The sequence below is a fragment of the Leguminivora glycinivorella genome, chromosome 14 (genome assembly GCF_023078275.1).
Source record: "Leguminivora glycinivorella isolate SPB_JAAS2020 chromosome 14, LegGlyc_1.1, whole genome shotgun sequence".
Classification (NCBI taxonomy): Eukaryota; Metazoa; Arthropoda; class Insecta; order Lepidoptera; family Tortricidae; genus Leguminivora; species Leguminivora glycinivorella.
The window spans coordinates 5,875,890-5,901,271 of NC_062984.1; the positions used below are offsets into that span (position 1 = coordinate 5,875,890).

A 25,382-nucleotide genomic window follows, 5' to 3' on the forward strand; every position below is an offset into this window, starting at 1 on the left:
AATATTCGCATTCGCATTCGCGAATGTGACACATGCGACATTCGTGACATCCCTAATTAAAACAATAAAAACACGTATAAGTACTAAAACCTTATAAAATATGAACACTAATGCTAATAATAGCTGCCTCGATGACAACTGTGTACTTACAAAATATTATTTCATCACACGCGCACACTAAATGTGCTATTGCACGCAGGCGGAGCGTGAGTTATAGAAAAATCGTTCTCCCTAGGGAGTTAAGAAATTTCTAGTACTGTATTGAACTCTTTTTTACCTTTTTGCATATTTTTTATAATGCAAGTGTGATGAAAAATATTGTGTGTAACTCGGGAAGTATGAATATTACTAACTCGAGTCTTTAAATCGTTTCGGGAAGCCGACGCGATTTAACTTACTCTCGTTAGTAATATTCAACTTCCTCCCCTTGTTGCACAATGTACTATTAAAAAAATTAATTATGTCATAATTTACACTCAACCTTTCCTTTGTATCTAGGATATACTCGTATTGACACGTATTGTTGGCTGTAAGTGTAATATTTGCAAGAATAAGTAGTTAACAAAAATTTAATTATGAGTTTCTGTACAACTTTAGTAAAAAACCAAACAGTATTATATTCTTTGGTCACCAGTTACCACCAACGAGCCATACGTCAAATTGTTTCAGTTTCCCGTGACATGTTTAATATACAACTCCCCGGAAATCTTTTGCCTTCGCCAAGTTTCGCCGGTGCCATCCGGCCTCGCCCAGTCTCACAACAATTAATGAATGAAATTACTACAATAACGCAATTATGGGTCAACCTAGGTGCCAATTTAAAGGTCAAAAAGTCGCATCCCGCGACTAATCTAGTGGCCAGACTGAGTCAGTCGTTTTGACTTCTTCTGACGAGACACTCGATTTAAAACGATCGAAAAACGTTTTTGGTAATTGAAAATTAAGGTATTTATGGTCTAGAACGTAAACAAATAAGATCCAATACAATATCTTAACTAAACTTACCACCCAATAAAATAATTATTGAATGTCTTACCTTTCACAATACGGTAAACATTCCAAAAATATTTATGATTAAAGTATAGACATTTTTCATTTAATTAAGAACAGCGCGGACATCACTAGTTCGAATTTCAAAAACTGTTCGACTAGAATTTACCGCTAACGCGTTCATACCTTAACTTTTTTTAAATTTAGTTTGGATCATAGATACCTAGCAGCGCTTCGTTGTGTTTATTTTGTGCCAGTGACTTACAATCGATAGAAGATAATCGATCGAAAGTGGAGTGGTACTCGCGCGGCTTGGTGAGGATATCGCCAGGTTCCAGGGAGTTCATCATCTGGGTAGACGAGAAAGGCGTCAAAATGGCACCCTTGACAGATACCGTAAGTACATTTCAAAATATTTATTTATTTATTATCTTTATTGCACAAAAGAAAAATCTTGCAGTACCTACAAAAAGGCGGACCGGACTTAATGCTTTAAATTAAAGCATTCTCTACCAGTCAACCTCGAGGCTAAGCAGAGAGATTGTGAGCGGTGCTACAATTTTAAAAGTAAAATTAAAACAAAGGGAAATAAAAAAGTATACTAAATAAAATAACATAGAACATACACATACGGGGACATTGGATAAATATAAAACGATACAAAATTTGAAATAACATTCAGAAATTGCTTTATTAAGAAAGTCGTTATTGACAAACTAGGTATATCATCATTTAAAATAAATACGTTGTACGGTCTCATAATACCAGATTTGATTGTAACTGTATAAAAATACAAAAGATTCCTTAAAAATAAAGATCGTCTTATCTCTACGACTAAGACCAAATTCCATACAATATTAAGTTATGCATCGGATAATAAAGGCATTTCTATTTCAAGTTCATATTTACAAAGAACTTAATTGCACGCATCGCCGTACATTTCCTGACTCATCAAACCGAATTTACATACAATACTGTACATTCTCATGTAAGTACATGCTTACGAGCTTATAAAAAAGTACCTCGATATTTAAGCTAAAGAGGACCTTAAAATGTCCAGCCTAATGTATAAAATGAGAATAACTGTTGTGGTTGTTACGCATTATTTGAAGCAAATGACAGAGAAGATCCCAAAAATGTGTTAATTAGTGAAGTGTGAGGGTCGCAGGGATATCTTTCGCACTCCTTTAGTACTATAGATACTACTATAAGTTATTGTACATATACCTTACGTCCAACACGTACGGCACAAACAATACAACTATTATAAGAGCGGTTTCAGACAAGCGTCGACGTGCGTATAGAATCTATACGCACCTAGACGACACTTATCTACAATGTAGATAATCCATGCATTTGAATCGCCTGAGATATTTTTATCAGGCCTAAGAAATATAAACCCCACCAAAACCCAAATTTACCTAAGGCACAATTACGTTTACACGGAATGGTTGATTATAAGGAAAATTGATATGAATAAGTAAGTAACCATCCGTGTGCTGTTCTCATTGAGATTTTTAATCCAATAAGAAACATTTTTTACTTCTCATCACTTCTATTAAGTCGTTCAGCACCACCATTTTGCTAAGGCGTGTAACGCATTACGCGCGCTGCCGCACGCCGACTATGCCACATTGTGGGCTGACCTACTGGGCGTTACAAACGATACAATGTTGTATGTGGAACGTGTCCACAGATAATGTACGCTTTAGATTATAATGGAAGATTTTGTAACTGGAAAATCAAAGACAAGTATGCTCTAGAGCAGAGCTGCTACGTGTGTGCACTGAAAATACGCAATGAGATAATTAAAAAAAATAGGATTAAGGTTGTTCATCGTAAACAACTAATTGAAAGTTTCATAAAACCTTTCTCGTTTATAAAATGCTTGTTTTTTGCTGGCAAATCATATGAGACGAAAGAAGAGAAAAATATTGTCTTTATGAGTTGGAGTTCGTTGAGCTTTTTGCTACGCTCATTTCTATTCAAGACATGTAAAGAATTTAAAAGCTTTGTTTAATGAAATTTCAGTTACATTCTACGTCTAGACCACTTTTTATTACCTACAAACGCATTCTAAGATTCAAACTTGTATTTTTAAATCTACAAGTTATTTTTATCCCAAGAGTCTCAGAACTATTGGCCCGGGACTCCCATGGAATAAACTAAGTTTAAGTATCAGAAAACTAAAAAAAGTAACTCCTGGAACTGTCTCAAAAGTTGCTGTCTTCACTTATTTCAAGGAATAAGGCCTAATGGGCTCTCAACTATTGTAATTAGGATGTCAAACACTAGATTAACATTACTTAGCAAGTGATGGGTATCTTAATAGGAAATTGATGACAGTGACTATCACTCAAGGGCTAGTAGGACAAGCATCAGCTAACGACTCCGGTGCACGCAGACCGATTAGCGTTGTACGCTCAAGTTTTACTGATAAGTGATAAATAGATAAGTGACAACAGGGGAAAATGTGAGAAAGGTGGCAGGTTGAAGCGGATGTCACTTTTTAATGTGTGGTTAAAAAGTATTAAACGGGTAATTTTGCTTTTAATATGGGGTTAGCGGCAATATACAGCTAAAGTTATGTAGGTATGAAGGGCGACTGGCGGAAATAAGATACAAAGTTGTGTTATGATGAGGTACAGTGGGAGACCGGGAAAGATTTATTGGTTAGGGACACTTGGGAAGATTGCGGTTTTGGAATTGTGCCAAGATGTCGTAGTAGACGTCCTGAAAATATTATGATGTTGAAAGATTTTCAATTACGTTTCCATTATTTTTAAGAATATAAAATAAATTATGTGTTTAACGAAGCTTCTACATGTTAACGTCGTAATCAATGACCAACAACGCCGCAAAGTGTACTTAAAAAAAAACCAGGAGGTATAGTCTGGCAAACCAATTTTGTCAGTACCATTAAAATAAGAAACAAAACTATCCCTTTATTTGGACAATAACACTAGTATAAGAAAATACATGACAAGAGACTTTTGCCAAACTATCCTTTTGGTCGCAGGACCAAGGGCACGCGGCGGCCCCGGAAGTCCCAGACCCTGGCAAACCTACAGAGCCCATAGACACGGCACGGTTCCTGCAAGACGTTGTCGATGGCATGGCGGCAGAGAGCGATTACGAGTCGGAGTCCACTACTGAGCAGATGGCCAGTGAAGCTTCACAGACAGTCCAGATTGTTCGACTTGTAGTTGAGCCGCCGAAGAGGGTAAGTAGACTATTGAAAGGCATCCGGCAGCCCCATAAGTCCAAGACTTGGGTAAACCGACAGAGTTCATAGTCCATAGACACGGCACGGTTCCTGTAGGACATTGTCGATGGCATGGCGGCAGAGAGCGATTACTAGTCTGAATCCACTACTGAGCAGATGGCCAGTGAAGCATCACAGACTGTCCAGATTGTTCGACTTGTAGTTGAGCAACAGGAGACGGTAAGCACGAATTTTATTTTACAAAGAAGTTTGCGAGCATTGGGCCTGATAAGAAATCTTAGAGTTGCCAGTTTTTCGAGGGAATGAGCAGCAAAGCATCGTCTCGATGACGGTGGACAGATGACCTGAAGATTTTGTAACTGATAGATGGCTTATTTCAACATCTGATGATGTTACCAGTTACAAAACTGAAGCTAGCATCAGGGATGTCACATGAATAGGTAATCATGGATTAAACGAGCACTTCGTCAATTATGAAGCCGTTCCTATAATTCATAACTAGATACATAAATAAAGCAGAAGTGTTCCAGTATTCGGCAGCGTCACGCGAGCCTAGGAATGCGCATTGTCTAACTCTCTCCTCGTTTCTTGTAAGAATACTGGCATTACTGCAGTTATCTAACGATACGTGGTTGAGGGCTATTCCATAAATAGGTGTACTTTGTCGAATGTGATGAAGATGTCAGTTAACCTGTATAAATTTGTACTAAATACTCTAAATAGGTACCGTTCAATTAAAAGCTAAATTACCGGAGGTCAAATAGATCACGTCACGTCACCCTCGTCAAATAGGTATTAGCTTCTTCAGCTTCTTAGTTTTTCAGAAGTGTTCAAACATAGAATCAACTATCCGACACTTTTCATGGTACATACGCTTACTACGTTATACTATTCTCAACAATTAAATTGTAAGGGATCAGTTTCAGTATAAGATTGACCTGTTTTTTTTTACGGAGTGGGAATGCATGTGCGCTGTATAAGATCGACCTGTTAAAAGGGTAAAGGGACAAGAAGCAACCATTTTCATGGCCCCTTCAGTAATTGTAACTCCTTTAATTTGTACCTACCACGTGGAATGTACCTAGTACCTACATATTTTATTATTTACTAGCTTTTTCCCGCGGCTTCGCTCGCGTTAAATTCGAAAATTGCGGAATACTCCATACAAACTTCCACCCGTCATTTTAGAGAAGTGGGGAGTTAGAAAGAGACAAAACGTAGTATGTCACTTTCCATCCCTTTAACTATCTCCACTTAAAAAATCATGTCAATTCGTCGTTCCGTTTTGCCGTGAAAGACGGTCAAACAAACAGACACACATACTTTCCCATTTATAATATTAGTATGGATTTATAGCAAAAAAAAATGTCAAATAAAATGCGTTCTACCAAAAACTAGATCAAACAACAACTTTCCATTATACTTTCCCCAAAATCGCATTGCGTAACAAAAATGGGATAGTGTGCCACCAACAAATAGGTCATTTTGGCACTTGGAAAAAAATAAAATCAAATAAGTTATTTTTCCAACTCGAACCACGCGTTTTCATAATAAAAATGTAATGGTATTTTAGTAAATGTGATAAATTGATAATGACCACCAATGTATTTAGCTGAAGGCCGATAATAGAACTATGATCATAGACAACATGCCGTCATTTATCTTAACGTTAAAGAAAAAGAGAGGCATACAGACCTACGATCAAAGATATGTGATAATGTAATATGGGCCTAAGTGTAAATTTTCATAAAACATTTTTTGACATTTCTAAGCGCCGTAGCAGCGACGTTTCGATGTTGTTTGTTGTTTTTGCAAAGTAAAATCTCGGGAAATTTTTCATTTCGTCGGGAGTCGGGACAACATGACATAAATCGGGAGAATCCCGTCAAATCCCGACCGTCTGGCAACCCTACGCAGGCAGCAACCTTTGTAAACGCACCCCGGTCGCAGGCACTTTGGCGCCAAAACGGCGCCGTGGCGCCGGGGGGCCAGACTGATCAATTCTGTGACGTATATGTATAGGGGAAAACGGCGACGGGGAATTCGACCTACTTAAGGTAGCTTCTGATAATGCTTCTATGTACAGCTGTGGAATAAATACTATTCTGTCGATACATTGATAGCAACTTACAATTGGTCAGAATGCAGCAATTCAAAAATGAGAGTACAATATTGCATCAAGTAGAATATTCGAATGTAGCGCCTTTTTCTATTGTACTTGGCATGTCTGTGCTTGTGATATACATAATTCATCAAATTACACTTGACAATAATGTCCATAATCATTGGAGCAAAGGCAGAGCGCTATTAATATTAGGTACCTATTTACAACCCCAAACAGAGGGAAGAGTACAATTGATTTAGGTGTTATATTTTACTATAATATTTGAATTACAATTTACAAATGTCATAACAATTAGGAATACACATAACAAATTATAAAGTCAAAATACAATAAACAATAATTATTTACAAATATTCTGCTCCTACTCACATTAAAACATGCGAACGTTCTCACGTTCAGTAAAATTCAATATGACTTTGAAATCTTTGAATGCAACTTCCTGCTCAAAGGTCATGAAATCGACAGTTTAAATATGGAACGAAAAGAAAAACAATGTTCAGCCGTGAAATTCAACGCGCGTGACGTGTCAATTGCTTAATGATTTTGACAGACTTATTCAAACTGTGGTTTAGTAGTTGAGTACAGATATAGTGCGAAAAGGACTTAGTATTTCTCCGGAAACGTTCGTATTTGTCATGCTAGTTTAGACAATGTCAGTACTTATACGTATACTGAGAGTACTGAGACTGACTGAAATAGCATGACACGTTCGTACGTTTTCGTAAAAATACGAAGGAAAACCTTTTCGCACTACATCTGATTCAAGTGATGAAAAAAAAGTACCAGTGATGGACAGTGTACCAGTAAATGTCACTTTAAATCATATGCCGTAAACTCATAGAACGTTGATAAATGTGACAGAAGGGTGTCTATTGGGCACAAGCGTGTCAAGCACTTAACTTTAACCTTACGTCAGACAAAAACAATTTAGGTTTCAAATAACTAGGTTAGAATTTAGAGCCGTTTCAGTAAAATAGCAATTTTTCTAATTGTAAGCTGCTGGGCTATTATCAGAGATCTGACGGATTTGCGACATTCTTAGTGACTTACGTCATTTTAATAACTTTTAGTATGAGATGACGCACAAAAATCCGATCTCTGGCTATTATGCTTCATTTTATCACTTATCAACCTAAATAAGATGTACATACCTATCTCTCTCACACTGACATACTTGCCAAAACGTAACGGATGCTTTATCTACGTAGATAAGTGATAAAATTGTAAGCATCATAGAGCCGCTAGTATGTAGGTACTTATTGAATCTATTGTACCGTTGAAGCGACATCAACGCAGTATCAGGTAAGTTCATGCCAGTAGTATAACAATGGGCAATGCTACGCCGCTACTGACGTCCAAACAGTCAAGCTACTAAATATGTCTACAGACAAAGTGTCAAAAATATATATCCACAACCTTAACCTGCAGGTTTAGGTCTTGTATACATGTATTTGGAACTTTGTTCATGTCCATATTGAATATCTTGACTGTCCCATCGTTGCCGAATTAATTGATCAATCTTAAACTGTACAGCAACGAAATAAGGATTATCTATAGTGAATATACTCGTTGTTATTCGCGCTACGTTATATTTACAAAGAGGCATTGTTCATACAACACCTACGGCCATAAAGAGGTCCAGATACGGCCTAATATTTCAATTTTTATGCAACTCTCAGACTAAACTTCATAAGGAAACAAAAATAAACGTGGGACGCGTACGTGCTAATTTTTGGTACTCAAAATGTAACTCTTGGGTTCATTGGTATGTGCAGTAGGTATAATATCCTGGTCCAGTGTGGGTTAAGAATTTCACCACCCCTTTTTCTCCCGAGGGTGTCGTTGAAGTCGACTGTCGATATGGGTTCAAATGGTTCAATAGTGGAGCAGGCAATGGGCTAGTAACCTGTTACTGATATGTAACACATCTCACAATCTGGTTTTGTTTCAACTCGCTTAATTGCTAAGAGTAGCACTGGAACATGGGCAGCTTCGTGTGCTCTGCCTACCCCTTTTGAGAATACAGGCGCGATTTATGTATGTGTGATTAATAATATTACACTTGTAAATGATTAATAAATAATTAATTATGCAAATAAATGTGTCATTTAATAAATTACATGGTAAATAACATGGTTTATTAGTCATTAATGAATCATTTTCAGGACTTGGGAAGAGGACTTTAGTAAGAAATACCCGTCTCATTATAGTGAATCATCTGAAAATATATACTAAGCTGAAAATGAATAGTAAAGTCAAATGTAACTGCACCCCTTTTTTTATTTTTGGTATGATTTTAGTTTATGTAGATACGTCTTTACATTTTTATTAGCGCACTACTCTGTGTATTTTGATGTGTTTATAACAAATTACAAAGTTGATGGCCCAAAGAATAACTAGGTACTTAAATAGGACTGTCTGAAAAAACTGGAACACAGATGTGTTTTTTTGTTTCAACAACTTCGCAAAATTATTTTATAAAACAATAAAAACAATTCCTGCAATCTGACGTGAATCTGCGAGTACTATCACCGTTTTACAACCACCTGGTTTATGTACAAAGTCAAGTACATATTCCATTTGAACATGTTCCATATAACCCTTTAATATAGAGTATCCATTACTGGTGCACTCTCCGTTGATTTAATACTGTTTTCTTTTAGAAGAGTGTATATAATGCTCGCATCGGCAGCGCATATATGCAGTTATGCCGCTTGTAGACCGGAAAAGTCTAGAAAGTGGCTTTTCAATTTCCAAATAGCTCCATAATAAACGATCTGGCTGGTTAGAGGCGGGATGCATTCTGCTATCTGTGTGGAAATATACTGGCCCAGTGTGCGAGAAGCGAAATATTTTGAGGGTTTCGTGGTTGTTTATTTTTAAGCCTAAAGAACTCTTCCACGGTAAACAGTTGAAAAGGTCATTAAAGAATTATCAAGTTAAATTTCAACTTTAGAGTTACACTTGGGCAAAAAGTTTTGACAGCTGTGTTTCATTCTGTATTATAGTGAAGAATGGGGATTTAAAACGACAAAAAGCTTAGCGACTGACTACTCAAATGGTTATGAAATATGTATTGCAACATGTGCGTATGACGAGATGAAAAATACATATTATCAAGTATAGGAATAAATATCGGATAATGAATCCTGTTCTAGAAAATTGTAATTGATAACGATTTAGTTAGTCAGCGGCGCAGATCACCCCCGCGTGAAATACTTTGTACAAAAACTGTTTAAAGAATAAACCGGATAAGTGCGGGTTTTACTCACGCACCGGGATTCCGTATTTATATTTACAATCTTTAATAAAAGAGCGGATATATGTATGAGAATCATTTTTCTTTATAAAAGTTTAAGATGTTCCCAAAATAGCCGAGTAGAGAATGGTACATATATGTATATTTTGTACTAGCAGAATATTGCTAGTCTACATAGGTATGCTGATCGGAAAAACCTACTAAATTATTCTGCTGTAGTCGTATGAAATATCTTGTGTAATTAGAATATAATATTTATTAAAAAAATACTACTACACATGTATTATTAAAATTTATTAAAAATTTTATTATTAAAAATAGAGTCCGTTTGACCGTGGCAAAATAAAATCAGATCTTTTTTTTTAAATGTTATAAGTAGATGAACTAGATAGTAGTTAGAGATCACTAACTACACTGTGACATACGAAAATGAGAAGTTAAATATTTATTAAATATTTTATATGAATCATCTATAGTTTCTAAATTGTCAGTCAGTATCTAAAAGTGTCGCAACCCGGAACACGAATTAAATAAGTAAACCACTTAATGACAATGTACGAGGTACTTTGATGAACCTTCAGGCAAACCTTGCCAAAGGTTCTTAGTGTTATGTTAAGAAAAAACCTATTCATGCTTTGCCGCACGAACGAACATGGAGTTATGGATAACTGCACTGCAATAAGAAACAGTTATGACTATAACAGTTTATAAAACCTGAAAATGATCACTTTCAAGTTTGGTCTAGGAATGTTACTTTCAAATTTTGGCGTTGACAAAATGATCAAAACTATGATTGATACCTTCCTTGAAAATATTACCTGTTCTACATTTTATATTATAAAATACCGATTTAACTCTTACAATAGATTCACGCTGCATTAATTTAAACAATATTTTCGTAACAATACTGACTGGCTGGTTTGTCAGAGAACGACGGATTTTGAAGATTCGTTGGGCTTCTAGACCTAAAAGGAAGCAGTGATATAATAAAAAAAAGAAATATTCAATTTTAATTTTTAGATTTGGAACACCATATTCGAGCTGGAGGAGATACAAAAAATATAATAATTTTCTGCCTATTTATTATAATATTTATTTAATCAGTTATACTCGGTGGGTATATGTATACTCTCATATCTAGTCAGTTATAAATCCAGTTAGTATTTATTAGAAGCGGTCGATCTGCAAGGAATACAAGTGACCTTATAAGGGCCTGCGACGACACTTTCAAACCGAGAAAGTAACGGTTAATTACGATTTTGAGACGATTGTCATTTCCCGCGCTTTCACACACTTCCACAGATAACATCATCCAGATCCCGATCTGGGGTAATGACAGCTCGTTACTGCCAGTGTCTTTTTTTAATTGAAAAAGTGTAACCATTAACAATTTCTTCAACGTGATATTTGAGTAAAACACTGCACTACGTGACTCGTCTGCTGTTTTCTTTTGCGAAAGTTACATAAAGCGTAATCGATTACAGATTGACTTTAATTTCACAAAGTTAGGTCTCTTTTTTGGCCGATTTTATAGATTTTCTAAACGCTGTTATTTTTATGATAAAATCACCATTGACAACTAAACATACCGAGGATTTAAAAAAAAAAATTTACCGTTTGATTCTGTTTAGGTTTTGTGTAGGTATCTGTATTCTTTGTTAAATTTTGCGTAACACCACATGCCTTGAGTCCTACAACTGTACTTTGACGCACAGAACACACTAGAGCTGCTCTAAATAAATGAAACAAAACAGTCCTCTTTAAAATCCAAAGCAACCATCATCCTCCATTAGGTTGCAATTAAATATTTCACAACCGCGTCTGGGACACCTCCGATACGAAGAACGATCGGGATCATCGCAAGCTCGATATAAATCAATCAGTGAAACTTATTCAAAATGAATGAAAGTTTACTCATCTACCGTACTACGCCAGCGGTTTACCAGCCAGTAACTGAAGAGCTCCCCTACCTCTTATAAACCATAGAGAATAGCTCACGCTAGGGGGTATTGTTTTGAAGTCCAGGGGTCTTGAGTGGAGTTCTAATGAAGCATAGAGGCGGAGTACCGGCGGTGGAGCGATAGTCGCTCCGTGCCGCACGACGAACGCGCTTGTGTCTTCCGTTGAACGCATTCGAAATTTACGCGCGTTCGAAAATTGAACGAGTGGAAGTGAATTTGAGTGACGTGATTTTCGATTAGTGAAGTAGCTTTTGGTGAGTTTTCATTCATATTTTTTGAGATATCGATGACCGTAGGCTCAAAGGGCGTAAGGGACAAAACACGATTTTTCAGGAGAGCCAAAAAACTATTTATTTTTAAGAAAAAAAATCATAACTCTTTTATTTCTTTATGAATTTTGGTGCTTGTTTTTGATTTTTTCATGTATCTTTAAGTTCTTTTTTACTAAATAATAAGTATTGCGCTAAGTGGATTAATAACAGAGATAGATGTACGTTACGCCAAAAAAAATTTGAGTTTTTGAAAAGATTTGTACGTTACGCCAAAAACAGCTATATTCAGTTCATGAATATTTAGGCGTATCGGACACAAATACTTGTTTTATGAGGACAATTTGGCGTAAGTCGTACACTATTCTTAACAATAATTTTGTAAAATCTGCGATAAATTTCATGTAAATTGCTATTTTACTGCGTATTTTTTTTATTATTATGTAATTAAGAGGGAATCATAAGTTTATTTTGGAATTAATCAAATGAAAACTTCGCAATTAAATTACATTGTGCGCTAAAATTGTCGTATATAGCACTGAGTACTGTAGGCGGATCCATCAATGTATAAAAATACTTTTTTCGAGGTTTTCGTAAACGATCGGTGCGATTTAGATGCCTCTTGTGGAGGCCGTTCTTAAAAAATAATGAAAAAGTATCAATTATTGGTAAGTGCCTCCACAAAGCTATTTAAAGTAATAAAAAACACATTTAAAAAAGTGTTTTGGAACTTACTTATTTAGTACTATATTGGTCATAACTCATAATGGTCATGATGTATTTAATTGTTTACTCTTTTTCTTAGTTCAGCGGCAGTTTTCACTATGTTCAGCGGCAGTTTAATTCCTGTAGCGTTACTATAAATATCGACGAGGGTACATAGCAAAACATACAACGATAGATTTGTGGAGGCACTTCCCATTATTATTATTATTTATATTTTTTACGTCATTTGCACCCTATAGAGCACTAAATTTGCACCCATCGTTAAAAGATTTCTTAAATTAGAAAAATGATCCGCCCTGTAACGTACATGAGATTAGGGAGTTACGCCAAAACGCCCCAAAAAATTTTTTTAGCTTGGTGGATACGACAAAATGCTCTTTCAAACTTAGTAGAAATGACGACTTTTTTTAGGGCGTATCGGACATTTTTTCAAAGGTATCGAGACGTTGAATATACCATTCGATAGAGAAAAAAAATCTGAGTATAACTGCATTCATAACTCATTTTCGCCATTTTGTCCCTTACGCCCTTTGAGCCTACGGTCATCGATATATTAACTACTTTTTACTAGAAATCAAGTACATACTTACTATTAATCCATTAGCATAATCTAGGTAGGGGTAGTAATTTATAAATGGGTGCTGCAGTAAACATAACAGCAAATAAGGACTTACTTAATAATGAATACAACCATACGCGTAATAAAAGTTGAACAATGTAGATATGTTACATAGAGGTATTCTTTAAAATATATGCTAAAACTGAAATAAAACGTACTTTTTTGAATTATCAAATAAAATGAGCATACCAAGAGAAAATTGAAAAAAGTATGAAGGTAAGTAAACAGAACACAAAAGGCTTAATAGCAATGACAGTGGTCTTGAACGAGTTCACAGGTAGGTAAGTAGTACTTTGCTGTGAACATAACTGTAAAAGTACACTATAGTATGCATGTCACGCAATCATTAAGGGCCCCTGACATGTCGGATTTAGTTAAAGCAATAGGTTAGTAGGAATAATGAAAAAGTGCTGAGTTACAACATTGGTAATAAAATGACCGAAATAAAAATGTGAAATAGGTTGATCGATACAGTCCGTATTGAAATTTGTTTTGTTCAATGAATATAATATAAATAACATTTAAAAAATGAAAAAAAAAAGCGAAATAGAAAAAAAAATATGATTACAATATAATGATTACGCGGATTAGCATTTATTTTTAATTTTACAAATTAATTATAATTGAGTTAGGTACTTTATTGATTAAGTTTAATAAATTCAATTCAACATCGAAATAATCATACTGATGAAGTGATGATTTTTAAATACAAACTTATATTCATATATATATTTTTTTTATAAAATTTTTTTTACGTTTTTTGAATATTATATAAAAATCGATACCCATACGAATTCATCCGGAAGTCGGCAAATGGAATGAATTTTGATAATTTAACTGACCGACCTGCAATCATCTATCCATTAAATATATCTCGAATTACCTATAACAATAGCATGAACTTGAACAGCATGGTTGAATTATTTACTTATATGTACAATTGTACATATTATTAAGATACAAATAATGAAGATAGGAAGGCGTCGTGGCGATAACTCGTGAAAGCCTTTGCACCTTTGGGGAGCCTTAGCACTACAACAACAATATTTACGTGAAGTGCTAATACTTATACGTACTGTGTAAAAGAAAACATCTTATGTATTTCAGATAACGAAATCCATAGGTAATTAGTCTTAAATTGAAACATTAAGATAAAATTAAAATTTTAAAGTTAATTAATTAATTTAATCAAAGACATTAATAAATAATAAAATAAATCTCACTGGAAAGTATTGATTTTCTTTGAATTTCGAACCTAAGCTTATATTTTTTCTGGCTTATAATTTGACTTGAAGAAACAACTAGCATGCAACATTTTCCCGTTCACTCCGCAAGAAAATACTCGATAAAATATCCACTAATAGCAATTACCCATACATAAATTAATTCATATACTTTCGCATATCCCCGATGCTATTGGAAAGTGCGTGCGTGCTTCATGCTCCGGTAGTTGGCATGTCCACGACTGGACATTGTCTTCTAATTAGTATGGACATGAAAATTAATGTTTCGCTGAAGGATAGTTTGGCGTTTATCATTTTTTGTTAAAAATGCGGTTATTTTGCGAAAGCTGAACGATAGTTTACACGACGCGACTTTTGCGGTTTTTTTGGGCCGAAAATGCGATTTTGTGAAATAATGATGAATAGATGAATTAAGGGCCGGTTGCATCAAACCGTCTGTCACCGTTAAAGCGTTCGTTAAATTTTATTGTATGGGAAGTTCCATAGACATCTGCTGCGTGACGATGATGTGTCTGTCAAATGTGGTTGATGCAACTGGCTCTAAGAGCATTTTATTTTTTTTATTAGAAGAACAGAGTTAAATGTACACAACTTTGTATTAAAACTAACTTAAGTACATGGTAAACATGCATTTACCTCCACATTCTGGGCTAAAAACTTGAAAACTTAATATGCCTTTACGCTGTGGTCGAGAAACCCCAGCGAAAAACTGTTAATCACAACCGAAGATACGTTCTGAGCGCTTTCAGTGAACGCCGATTTTGCGAACTTCAGTATTCAAGGTAGTCTACTAAAATGAGACGATGAAATGTTGACTGACTGATTTCCGTACAATGGAAAGGCAGAGCACAGGCAAAGACACGCATTTTTAGACGATTTTAAACTACGCTAAAACACGATAAGTTTAGGTAAGCATTTCACTTGTTAATCACGTGGAATATGCATTTCAAAATACTTAGTTGGATCCCAGATTTCAGGATACCTAAAATTTACATGAAATTTCCAGAGATAGTTTCTACTTCGTCACAAACAGAAACAGGTGCGTCGTTACAAGTTTGATGACGAGCGCTCGACACCATAGGCGTGAATCACGCAACGCCATCATAATTCCTAGTTCCCTTTCCTACATGGCCGTCGTGTGTCGCGTAATCAGGACAATGCGTTAATAATTAATACGTCATCGTACGAACATTCTTCAATGAATGTCTTTACTCAGCAAGGTACAAGACGTAGTCAATAGTCATGAAGTCCTTAAACTTTATGAGTAGGCATCAGTTTATAGACATTTTAAAATACCTTGGCAGTATTAAAAAAATAAAATTTGTATGAATTGTTCAATATTTAGTCATATAGGTAGGTAGGTCGTGGCAGAGCCTAATCATTTACTTAAAATGAAGATTTAACTACAGCAGCTGAGCTGATGATTGAATAGTATTAAAAAGGTGAATAAAATAGTGATCAAGCAATAATTACATAGATTTGACAAGAGCAGAAAAAGTCAAGAAAAACCGGCCAAGAGCGTGTCGGGCGTGTTGTTTTTCAAAAACTGTTCAACCTATCAAGTTCAAAATAATTTCCCTAGAAAGTCTTTATAACGTTCTACTTTTGTGATTTTTGTCGGCGTAATTGATATACATATTGGTACCATATTTCAGCTTTCTAGTGCTAACGGTTACTGAGATTATCCGTGGACGGACGGACGAAGGGACGGACGGACAGACATGGCGAAACTATAAGGGTTCCTAGTTGACTACGGAACCCTAAAAAGGCTAAGAGTCAGACAGAACATGATGTTCAAAACGACCTGCATAATATGCAATCAGTCTTTTTTTTTAAATATTCTGATCAATGCATTTTTCACAGCTCCTGCGCATTTGTGCCATTTGTATTATGCTGCTCCTCAATGTTTTGTTTTTCAAACAACTAACAAACCATACACAAATCAATTCTAATGTAGTTCCACTATATTATGGTAATTCCGTGCGTGTTCACTAGATACCATAATTACAGGCCCTGCCCAGGCAGGCACGTCCGAGATCAGATACCAGTTCATCGATTAAATTATACATGCACTTAAAACTAGTGCTATGTTGTTCTATGCACAGTGGGCTTCAATAACCTAAATAACCAAAGATTTTGATCTACAAGGAGTAAAAATAGAGCGGATACAAATAACCCTTCGTGACATTTGCAACGACAAAGTATGGCTTTGGCTACTAATGTCATCGTTTGTGTCAAATTTCTACAAAAATTTAACGTTTTAAAGACATTTCCTACTTTTTAACCGTCGCCTCATATCTCTCAAGAAGGACGGTTATCAAGTCGTCTGTATGTTTTTTTTTTTATTTTTTTTATTTTTATTTTTTATGTTTGTTCCTCGATATCTCCGTCGTTACTGGACCGATTTTGAAAAACATTTTTTTGATTGAATGTATATGCATACAGATTGGTCCCATTTTTCTCAGAACCCAGTTCTGATGATGGGATCCTGGAGAAATCCAGGGAACTCCTCAAATCTGAAAGGCATACATATGGTGATTTTTGTGTTTTTAAAGGAACAGCATGCATTTTGGTACGGAACAGTGACATTTGGTGCAGTGGAACTGCTGATGATGGCCAGAACGGAACTCTTCAAATCTGAACGGCACGCTTATAGTGACTTTGGTATTTTTATAAGAACAGCATGCACTTTCGTCCAGAACAGTGACATTTGGTGCAGTGGAACTGCTGATGATGGCCAGAACTAAACTCCTCAAATCTGAACGGCACGCTTATAGTGACTTTGGTATTTTTATAAGAATAACATGCACTTTCGTCCAGAACAGTGACATTTGGTGCAGTGGAACTACTGATGATGGCCAGAACTAAACTCCTCAAATCTGAACGGCACGCTTATAGTGACTTTGCCATTTTTATAAGAACACTAGAACAGTGACATTTGGTACAGTGGTACTGCTGATGATGGTCAGAACCGAATCCTCAAATCTGAACGGTACGCTTATAGTGACTTTGGTATTTTTATAAGAACAGCATGCACTTACGTCTAGAACAGTGACATTTGGTGCAGTGGAACTGCTGATGATAGTCAGAACCGAACTCCTCAAATCTGAACGGCACACTCATAGTGACTTTGGTATTTTTGTAAGAAAAGCATGCATTTAAGTTCAGAACAGTGACATTTATTTAGTTATGTTTGTTAAGCATATTGAGTTTTCAAGTCAAAGTTTGTCAAGCTTCGATTTCTTATAATATAATCGGATTCATGAGGAATTGAGGAAACTCCTCAAACCTTAACGTTATACGTATTTTCATTTGTGTTGCCATCTAATAATTAAAGTATTAAAAGTAGTTTTAAAAAACACATTTCTACATAATCCAACATTCGCAAGTAGCTTTCACCAGAACCCGAAAGGCGACGGTTTTTTTTCTTAAAAATTATATTTTATGTAAGTCGTTGCAAAGTTAGTTTAGCTTCGTCCTACCAGCGTCTTCGGTACTATGCCACAGGGGCCGTTTTTAGATTTATTTTAGATTTATTTAGTTTAATTTTTATTTTAAGTTTAATTTTAGAATAATTTTAGGTTTATTTTGTTTAATTTTATTTTAAATATAAATAATGTATGTGTGAACTACCATTAAATTTTAATACTACCAATAAACATTCAAATATAAATTACATAGTAAAACGTTACGTTATAATATAAATGAAAATTGTTTAGCTTAGACATCTCTAATACGCGGATTTTAAAAACGAGTAATATTACTTTTGATTACAAAAAACATTTATTTGTAAGCAGACAATTAATTATAAACAATCAATGAAATTCCGGAGTTTATCTTTTGGTACGGTCGCGGACATTAATAGTTGATCCACTTATAGCTCATTTTATACTGGACACGTCATAGCTTAACTATGACATGACAAAATTATTGTGGCCTCTGAATGGCTCAACAATTAAAGTCCGTGAGCTACTGAATAAAAGGGAATTAAAAGTAAAAATGAGAATCACATTATAAAAGCATAAACTAAATGTTGTTGAAATTATTATAACACACTGTATTTATAACAACACTTAAGGTAATTATAGTGTTATTCTAGAATCACGTAAGATTATTATAGTGTCATGTCATGAGTCACAGATGTGTCCAGTCAGGTGTAGCCGCGTATTACCTACATGTTTTATTACGGTAGAGTAATTTGGATGAAACATGATCTTGATACATAAACATCATAAAAAGCTTTAAGTACAGTAGCAGTTTACGAGTACAATAAAATTTGAGTTAAGTTAAAGTAAATTGTGGAAAAAGTCTGTAAGTACAGACAATACAGACATGGCGCAAATTACATATACAACAACAGAATACATATATAATATAAAAACTAATTTTCAATAAAATGTACGAACATGTACGACTTTTCTGTTTATAATATACGCCATCGTGGTTTCCAGCGCTTAATCTTTTCTTTTGTTTTACCTGTAGACTAAACAAACTAAGCGCACGGAAAATGTTCTTAACTACATTTTAATTTCCATAGACCTAATAATTGGTTCGTTCAACTGCTCGAAACAAGGCCCTTACTCCTTAAAGCATTAAATTTAAGTGTTTTTTCTTTCCACACAAACTTGGTTTGGTGTCAATGTCAATGATAAAGATGCGAAAACATATCCAGTAAACAGTTTCAAAAGAAGAATAGGTACTCAAATATGACTATAGTCACCCAGGTGAAATACTATTTTTACCGGATTTTTGCCCGTCAGTTTTTACGAGTAGGTACGAGTGTTTCACGAACAAACGCGAGAGTTAAATATCTATATTACAGAACTCATAGAATTCTGCAACACGCAACAGTTATCTTAAACCATTGATTGTCCTCAGGTGTACAGCTGGGCCATGTCGGCAGGAGATCGGGAGTCCGAGGCCCAGGCCAAGAAGGGCGAGGAGGGCGCGGGCGGGGACCGAGACTCCCGCGCCGCCGCCGCGCTCAAGAAGAACTGGTGTGTGGGACTCAGGATTACTGAACTGGTAAGTTTCCTGTCTGTGTGAGCCATCAAGAGACAGGTGGCTGTGTAGAGGTAAGGCCCAGGTTATAGGAGGGCCCAGGCGAGAACGGAGAACTGAGGGCCGATTTTTGAGTCTCACGGCGTTCGAATTCAGAAAATTGTCACTGAAAATAATAGGCAATTCACCGTTTTCAACCGGTATTTTAGTGACAGTGAGACTCAAAAATCGGCCCCCTGATATGTGGAACTCGGGATTACTGAACTGGTGAGTCTGCTGTCTGAGTCATTGACTGATGGCAGTATAAGGTCCAGGCTATAGGAGAGCGCAGGACGGGATCGCGCCGCGGCAGCGCTCAAGAAGAACTGGTGTGTGGGACTCAGGATTACTGAACTTGTAAGTTTCCTGTCTGAGTCTGAGCCATCAAGTCAAGAGACAGGTGGCTGTATAAGGCCCAGGTTATAGGAGGGCCCAGGCGAGAACGGAGAACTGGTGTGTGGAACTCGGGATTACTGAACTGGTGAGTCTGCTGTCTGAGTCATTGACTGATGGCAGTATAAGGTCCAGGCTATAGGAGAGCGCAGGCTGGGATCGCGCCGCGGCAGCGCTCAAGAAGAACTGGTGGGTGGGACTCAGGATTACTGAACTGGGTGCGTAACCGAATGGCACAAACGCTCACGAAACGAAACGCTCGTAGATATCTATCCCTATCGCTCTTGCGTATTGGCGCTACAAAGCCAGACTACCTTTCGCGGCGTTTCGTTTTCGTTTCTAGTCGCAGAAATACCATTCGGCTACGGCACCTGGTGACTCTGCTTTCCGAGTCGTTTGAGTATGACTGAGAGTTTGGTCAGACAGTAGTCTCACGCCGCGCCATTCAAAAGCAAAACTTTAAAAGATTTGTATGTGGGATTTGTTATGGGATTACTGAACTAGGGAATCTGAGTTTTCTGATCCATAAAGAGACCTGGAGTTTAGCCCAGATGAGCGAGGGTGACCGAAATTCACGTCAGGATACTTCAATCGAACATCCTAAGGCACATGTCCTTTCATCTGAACTGTGATGAGGCCTTTGGAATCACTGGGATAATTATTAAAATAACCTTCCGCGCTTCTCTGCAGACTGTCGTAAAATTACATGTCAGAAAAAAGAGAAAAATAACATATTTTCTACAAGGTCAAGGAAACAAAGAAAGTTACCAGATCAATACATACTGCAATTATTACTTGCACTGGGAAACTACACCTGTGTACGTGACCTGTCTGTGCATGTCGGTTTAAAGATCTTTATTTTCTCAAAAGAATAACAATAATTCACTTATTTGAGAAAAAAATAACAAATATTTACAAATAGTTTCGTGAGCAAAACACTTTTTAAACTTAATGATCGTTTCGTGCCGCGCTAGTAAGTTGCTATAACAAAAACATAAAGATTTAATATAATTATAACATAATAAAAGTTGTGGTATGTAGGTAGAACAAAACACATGCAAAACAAGTTCAATAGAAGTGTGGTTGCTAGGAGCGTCAAGCGGTGCAAGCGCAGCTCGCAGGTAAGTACATGCGCTCTGTAGTAGATAAGAGTATTACGCAGATGTAATGAGGTTGGAAGTGACATGCATTCAACTACGCTCAGGTTGCGGGATGTTTTTAATGTTGTTTCGTGTATCACTTAAAGTTGTATTATGTATAAAATATCTAATTATTTTACATTGTAGGTATTGTTTGCAACGTATATATATATTTTTAATTTAATTTTTTTTTAATTATTTCATGCACAAGTAAAATTATTTTTATTTTTATTGCTTTTTATAATTTAAAGTTATTTATTTTCGACTATTACTCGTATAAGTTTTTATTTTTATTTTTATTTATTTTATTTATTCATGCCATTACTAGTGATCGTACATTTATAGACGATTTAGAAGATGTTGTTTTAATAATCTTTTAAATGTGTTAAGTGATTTTGCATCCTTGATGTCATTGGGAAGTTTGTTATACAGGTTGGCTCCTTCGTACAATATACATTTTTTGCCATAGTTTGTTCGCGGCGGCCGGAGTATAAGGTTGTTAGCATTTCTGAGCTTCATTTTTTGGATTTGATTCTTTTTTGTAAACGACATTTGAATATGTAGGTCTTTCGATAGTATTTTTCTTATTAATATACATGTGTGATATATATAAGTCTGGTTAATATTTAAAATTTTGGTTTCTTTATAGATTTGTGTCGTTGGTGTTAGAGAATCAAAATGAAATAAGACCTTTACGAGTTTGTTTTGAGCTCTCTGCAGAGTATTCAAAGTTGTTGGCGGTGCAGTACCCCATACCTCATTTAAGTATTCGATATGTGGTTTTACTAAGGTGTTGTATATTGTGTAGCGAACTCGTTTTGGCAAACAACGCACTATACCTCTCAGCGAACCGGTCAAGGCAGTTATTTTTGCTCTAATTTTTTCGATATGAGGCTGCCAGGACAACTTTTTGTCTAATATTAAGCCTAAGTATTTTTCTTGATCAGTATTGTTAATTGGGTAGCTATCAATAGTAAGAGGCTGATGATTTGAAAGTTTTTTGTTTTTTGGCGCGAAAATAATGTAATTTGTTTTGCTAATATTTACCGTTAAGATATTATGATTAAACCATTCGCTGAGGAGGTCGAGATCGGTTTGGGCATCAGATACGATATCTTTCAGAGAATGACCGTAGTAAAAGAGACTTGTATCATCTGCGTACAAGGTCGCATCACCCTTCAAACCTATTTGGCTTAAGTTATTGATGTAAATCAAAAAGAGCAGAGGACCCAAGATAGATCCCTGGGGAACCCCAAAAGTAACATTTCGTGGGCTACTTTCGTACTCGCCTATTTTTACAATCTGTTTACGGTGTTCTAGGTACGAATGAAACATTTTTAGAACTGTACCGCCCAAACCAGCATCCTTCAGTTTCTCCAGGAGAACGGTGTGACTAATAGTGTCGAAAGCCTTCCTGAGATCAATAAAAATCCCAAGTACTATTTTTTTTTCATCTATGCTGGTTTTTATTTTCGTAACAAGATCTATAGTTGCGGTCAGTGTGTTAGATTGAGGCCTGAACCCATACTGTTTGTCATAAAAGAAATTTATGGACTCAAGGTAGCTTCTGAGACGACTATACAAGAGGGTCTCAAGTATCTTGGAGAGTACTGGTAGGACTGAGATGGGGCGGTAATTCCCAGGATCCGTTTTGGTTGAAGATTTGTATATAGGAGTAACTCTAGCAAGTTTTAAAGTATCAGGAAAGTAGCCAGATTTTAAACAGTGATTGAAACAGTCCGTTAACTTACTAGATATTAGATCCTTTACACATTTTATTGATTTTACTGAAATTCCGTCCAACCCTGCGCTTGTATTTGAATCTAACCTGTTTATAATTGCTGTAACTTCCTGAACTGTTGCATGTGTAAACTCCGTTAGTGTAGTTTGTGTCAGAGAGGTACTGGAAAAAATGCAGTTAGACTTTGAACTCATTGAAAATTTACTTGCTAGCGTTGCACCGATGTTTGAGAAATATTCATTAAAACATTCACAGATTTCTTTTGGATCTGTTATTGTTGTTGATTCAGTAACTAGCTTTGAAGGAATCCGGACTTCTTCGATTTTGTTTTTTGCTAGGCTATTTATTAATCTCCACATTTTTCGAGGACTTGTTTGGCAGTCGTAAAACGCTTTTTGGTAGTAACTGCTTTTTGTACTTTGTATATTTTCGGCCACTCGGTTCCGTTCTTTGATAAAGCTTTCTTTGATATTTGTATCTGCTGGATTTTTTTTGAGCTTATGCCATAATGTGTTTCGTGTATTTATCCCGTTGATAATTTCTTTATTGATCCAGTCTTGTCGCGGGCAGTTTTGGATCTTGACACTTTGCTAAGTTTTATACAGGATATCAGCTTGTTTTCCAATTCGAGATATTCTAAATCGCAGTTCAGGTCTACATTTTGTACAGAGTTGTATAGCGTTTCATAGTTTATTGCCTCATATGTGATTTTCTGTGGTCGATCGGGCCGATGCTTTTTTAGTTCTAGGTATATCTGTTTATGGTCCGACAATGCTGACTCTATTATTGCCAGGTGGAAGGAGTTTTCAGTCAGATTACTGGAAACGTGGTCTATAATCGTGCTTGTGTTAGTGGTAATTCGTTGCGTAATTTTCATCTATTTTGTTCAATATTTTGTATCCGTTTTCTTCTATGACTTGCTTGTAATTTGTTGCGATACGATCGTTGCTTAGGATATTGATATTGAAGTCTCCGAAGATTATGGCTCTTGAAGATTTGTATAGCTGCTCTGAGTAGGTATCTAAGAATGATTGAAGGTGTACGTTTTCTGGTTTTCTGTAGATAGCACCAATGTCTAAGGCATAATTTTCTAGACGTATCCATTGATAGTGGCTACCGTTTGCATTGGTGCTCATAATCTCACTATGTTTTAGATTATTACGGACAAATATTGATACACCACCCCCTCGCATGTCTGTTCTGTAGTTCGAATAGTGTGTATATCCTGGTATTTGAATTCGCTCCAACTCGGTATCGGATTTAATCCAAGTTTCTGTTAAAACGATTACATGAATTGGGTTTTTAATGGCTCTAATAGTGCATTTTACTTCGTCAAGTTTTCCAGACTTCATTATGCTTCTTGCATTTGCGTAAAGAAAATTAAGCGATGTTTTATTCGTTGCAATGTTTTCATAGCTGGAGGTAAGCTGGTAAGTATTTTCCCTTTCGATGTTACGGTCTGTCAGTTTTTTGCTGGTAGTTCGACTATTTTAGGAGTACCTTTGTGATATTTTATTGTTAGGTTTGGCTCGCCGCCTGCAATTCTTTCTTCTAGTTCTTTTTTAAGATTATTGAAGTAGCTCTGCTGCTGGGGAGTTTTGTCAGAGTATATGCCTATTCCCGGGTCGGTTTTGTTTTTGTGGTTGCTGAGGATGACTTTTGCATCGTCTTTGGAGTAGAGACACACTTTTAGCATTCTAGTTTTATTGGCCTTATGCTTTCCTAATCTATGTGCGTGTAAGGGGTTACGACATGATGGTGATATTTTTTTTATTATTTTTAGGGCCTCGTCCATGTCATACGCCTGTCTTTCTTTGAAATCGGGAAGGTCCGATTCTGGGATTCCTTTTATTATGATATTACACGCTCTTACGTCGCGTTCTTGAATTTCAGCAATCAAGCTTTCAGAGGAAATGTTGCTTTGACACGTATTAGTTTCGGATTCTTTTTTAAGCTGGGTCACATCAGATTCTATCAGGTCGATCCTCTTTTCGGTCTCCTCACTAAGTGACGTAAGGTTCTCGATTCGAGATTTGATATCATTTTGTTCCGATTTTAGTTGGTCCATTGTAGATTTTAAGCTTTTCATTTCATCCTTGATTGTGGTAATGTCATTGGAAATCTTGTTAATGGATTCAGTTTGTTTTTCAGTGGTAATTTTTGAGGATTTCATAAGTACCACCATTTCCGCCAGCTGAGTTCTAATCTCAGACATTTCATTAAGCAACTCGGCGTTATTGTTGTCATTGCGTTTACGTTTACTGTTGCGAAACATTACCTTCTGGTCCTGCTTAGTATGGGGGGATAGATCCGACGTTGATGCAGGATGTCTATCTGTTTGTGAACAGCCGGAGCCACTTCTAGTTGATGATTCGTCTGACGACATGTTGATCCGTGTTCAGCGCTAGTGATTACGTAGAACGAGCAAATGAGCGGGTCAAAAAAATAAGCGCCCGTCTCGTTTTCGCGAGGAGGTGAAGAGCGGTTACCGCGGGACTCCGCTAACACTCAGAAGTAACCGGTGTAATGACCCACGAAACAGACACTCGAATTTAACACTTTTATTCTACTATTTACGGCTATATCTTGTGTAACGATGATTTAACTATTTTAATAAAATTTTGCGACACGTCCGTTCTGGTCGCTCACA

At 36.2% G+C, this 25,382-nt stretch overlaps 2 protein-coding genes across 3 annotated transcripts in view; one reads left to right on the plus strand and one right to left on the minus strand.

The window, feature by feature from the left end:
• LOC125233412 (adenylosuccinate lyase) overlaps positions 1-25,382 on the minus strand; it is a 63,392-nt gene that overhangs the window by 25,283 nt on the left and 12,727 nt on the right.
• Positions 906-25,382, plus strand: part of LOC125233413 — a 35,978-nt gene continuing 11,501 nt past the window's right edge. The window contains exons 1-3 of one of the 2 annotated variants that reach the window (XM_048139426.1): positions 906-1,386; positions 4,010-4,213; positions 19,298-19,444. In XM_048139426.1, coding sequence (XP_047995383.1) covers positions 1,366-1,386; positions 4,010-4,213; positions 19,298-19,444 — 372 coding nt within the window. In that variant the 5' untranslated portion in view covers positions 906-1,365. The remainder of the gene's footprint in view (positions 1,387-4,009; positions 4,214-19,297; positions 19,445-25,382) is intronic. The other variant, XM_048139427.1, reaches the window with a different exon arrangement.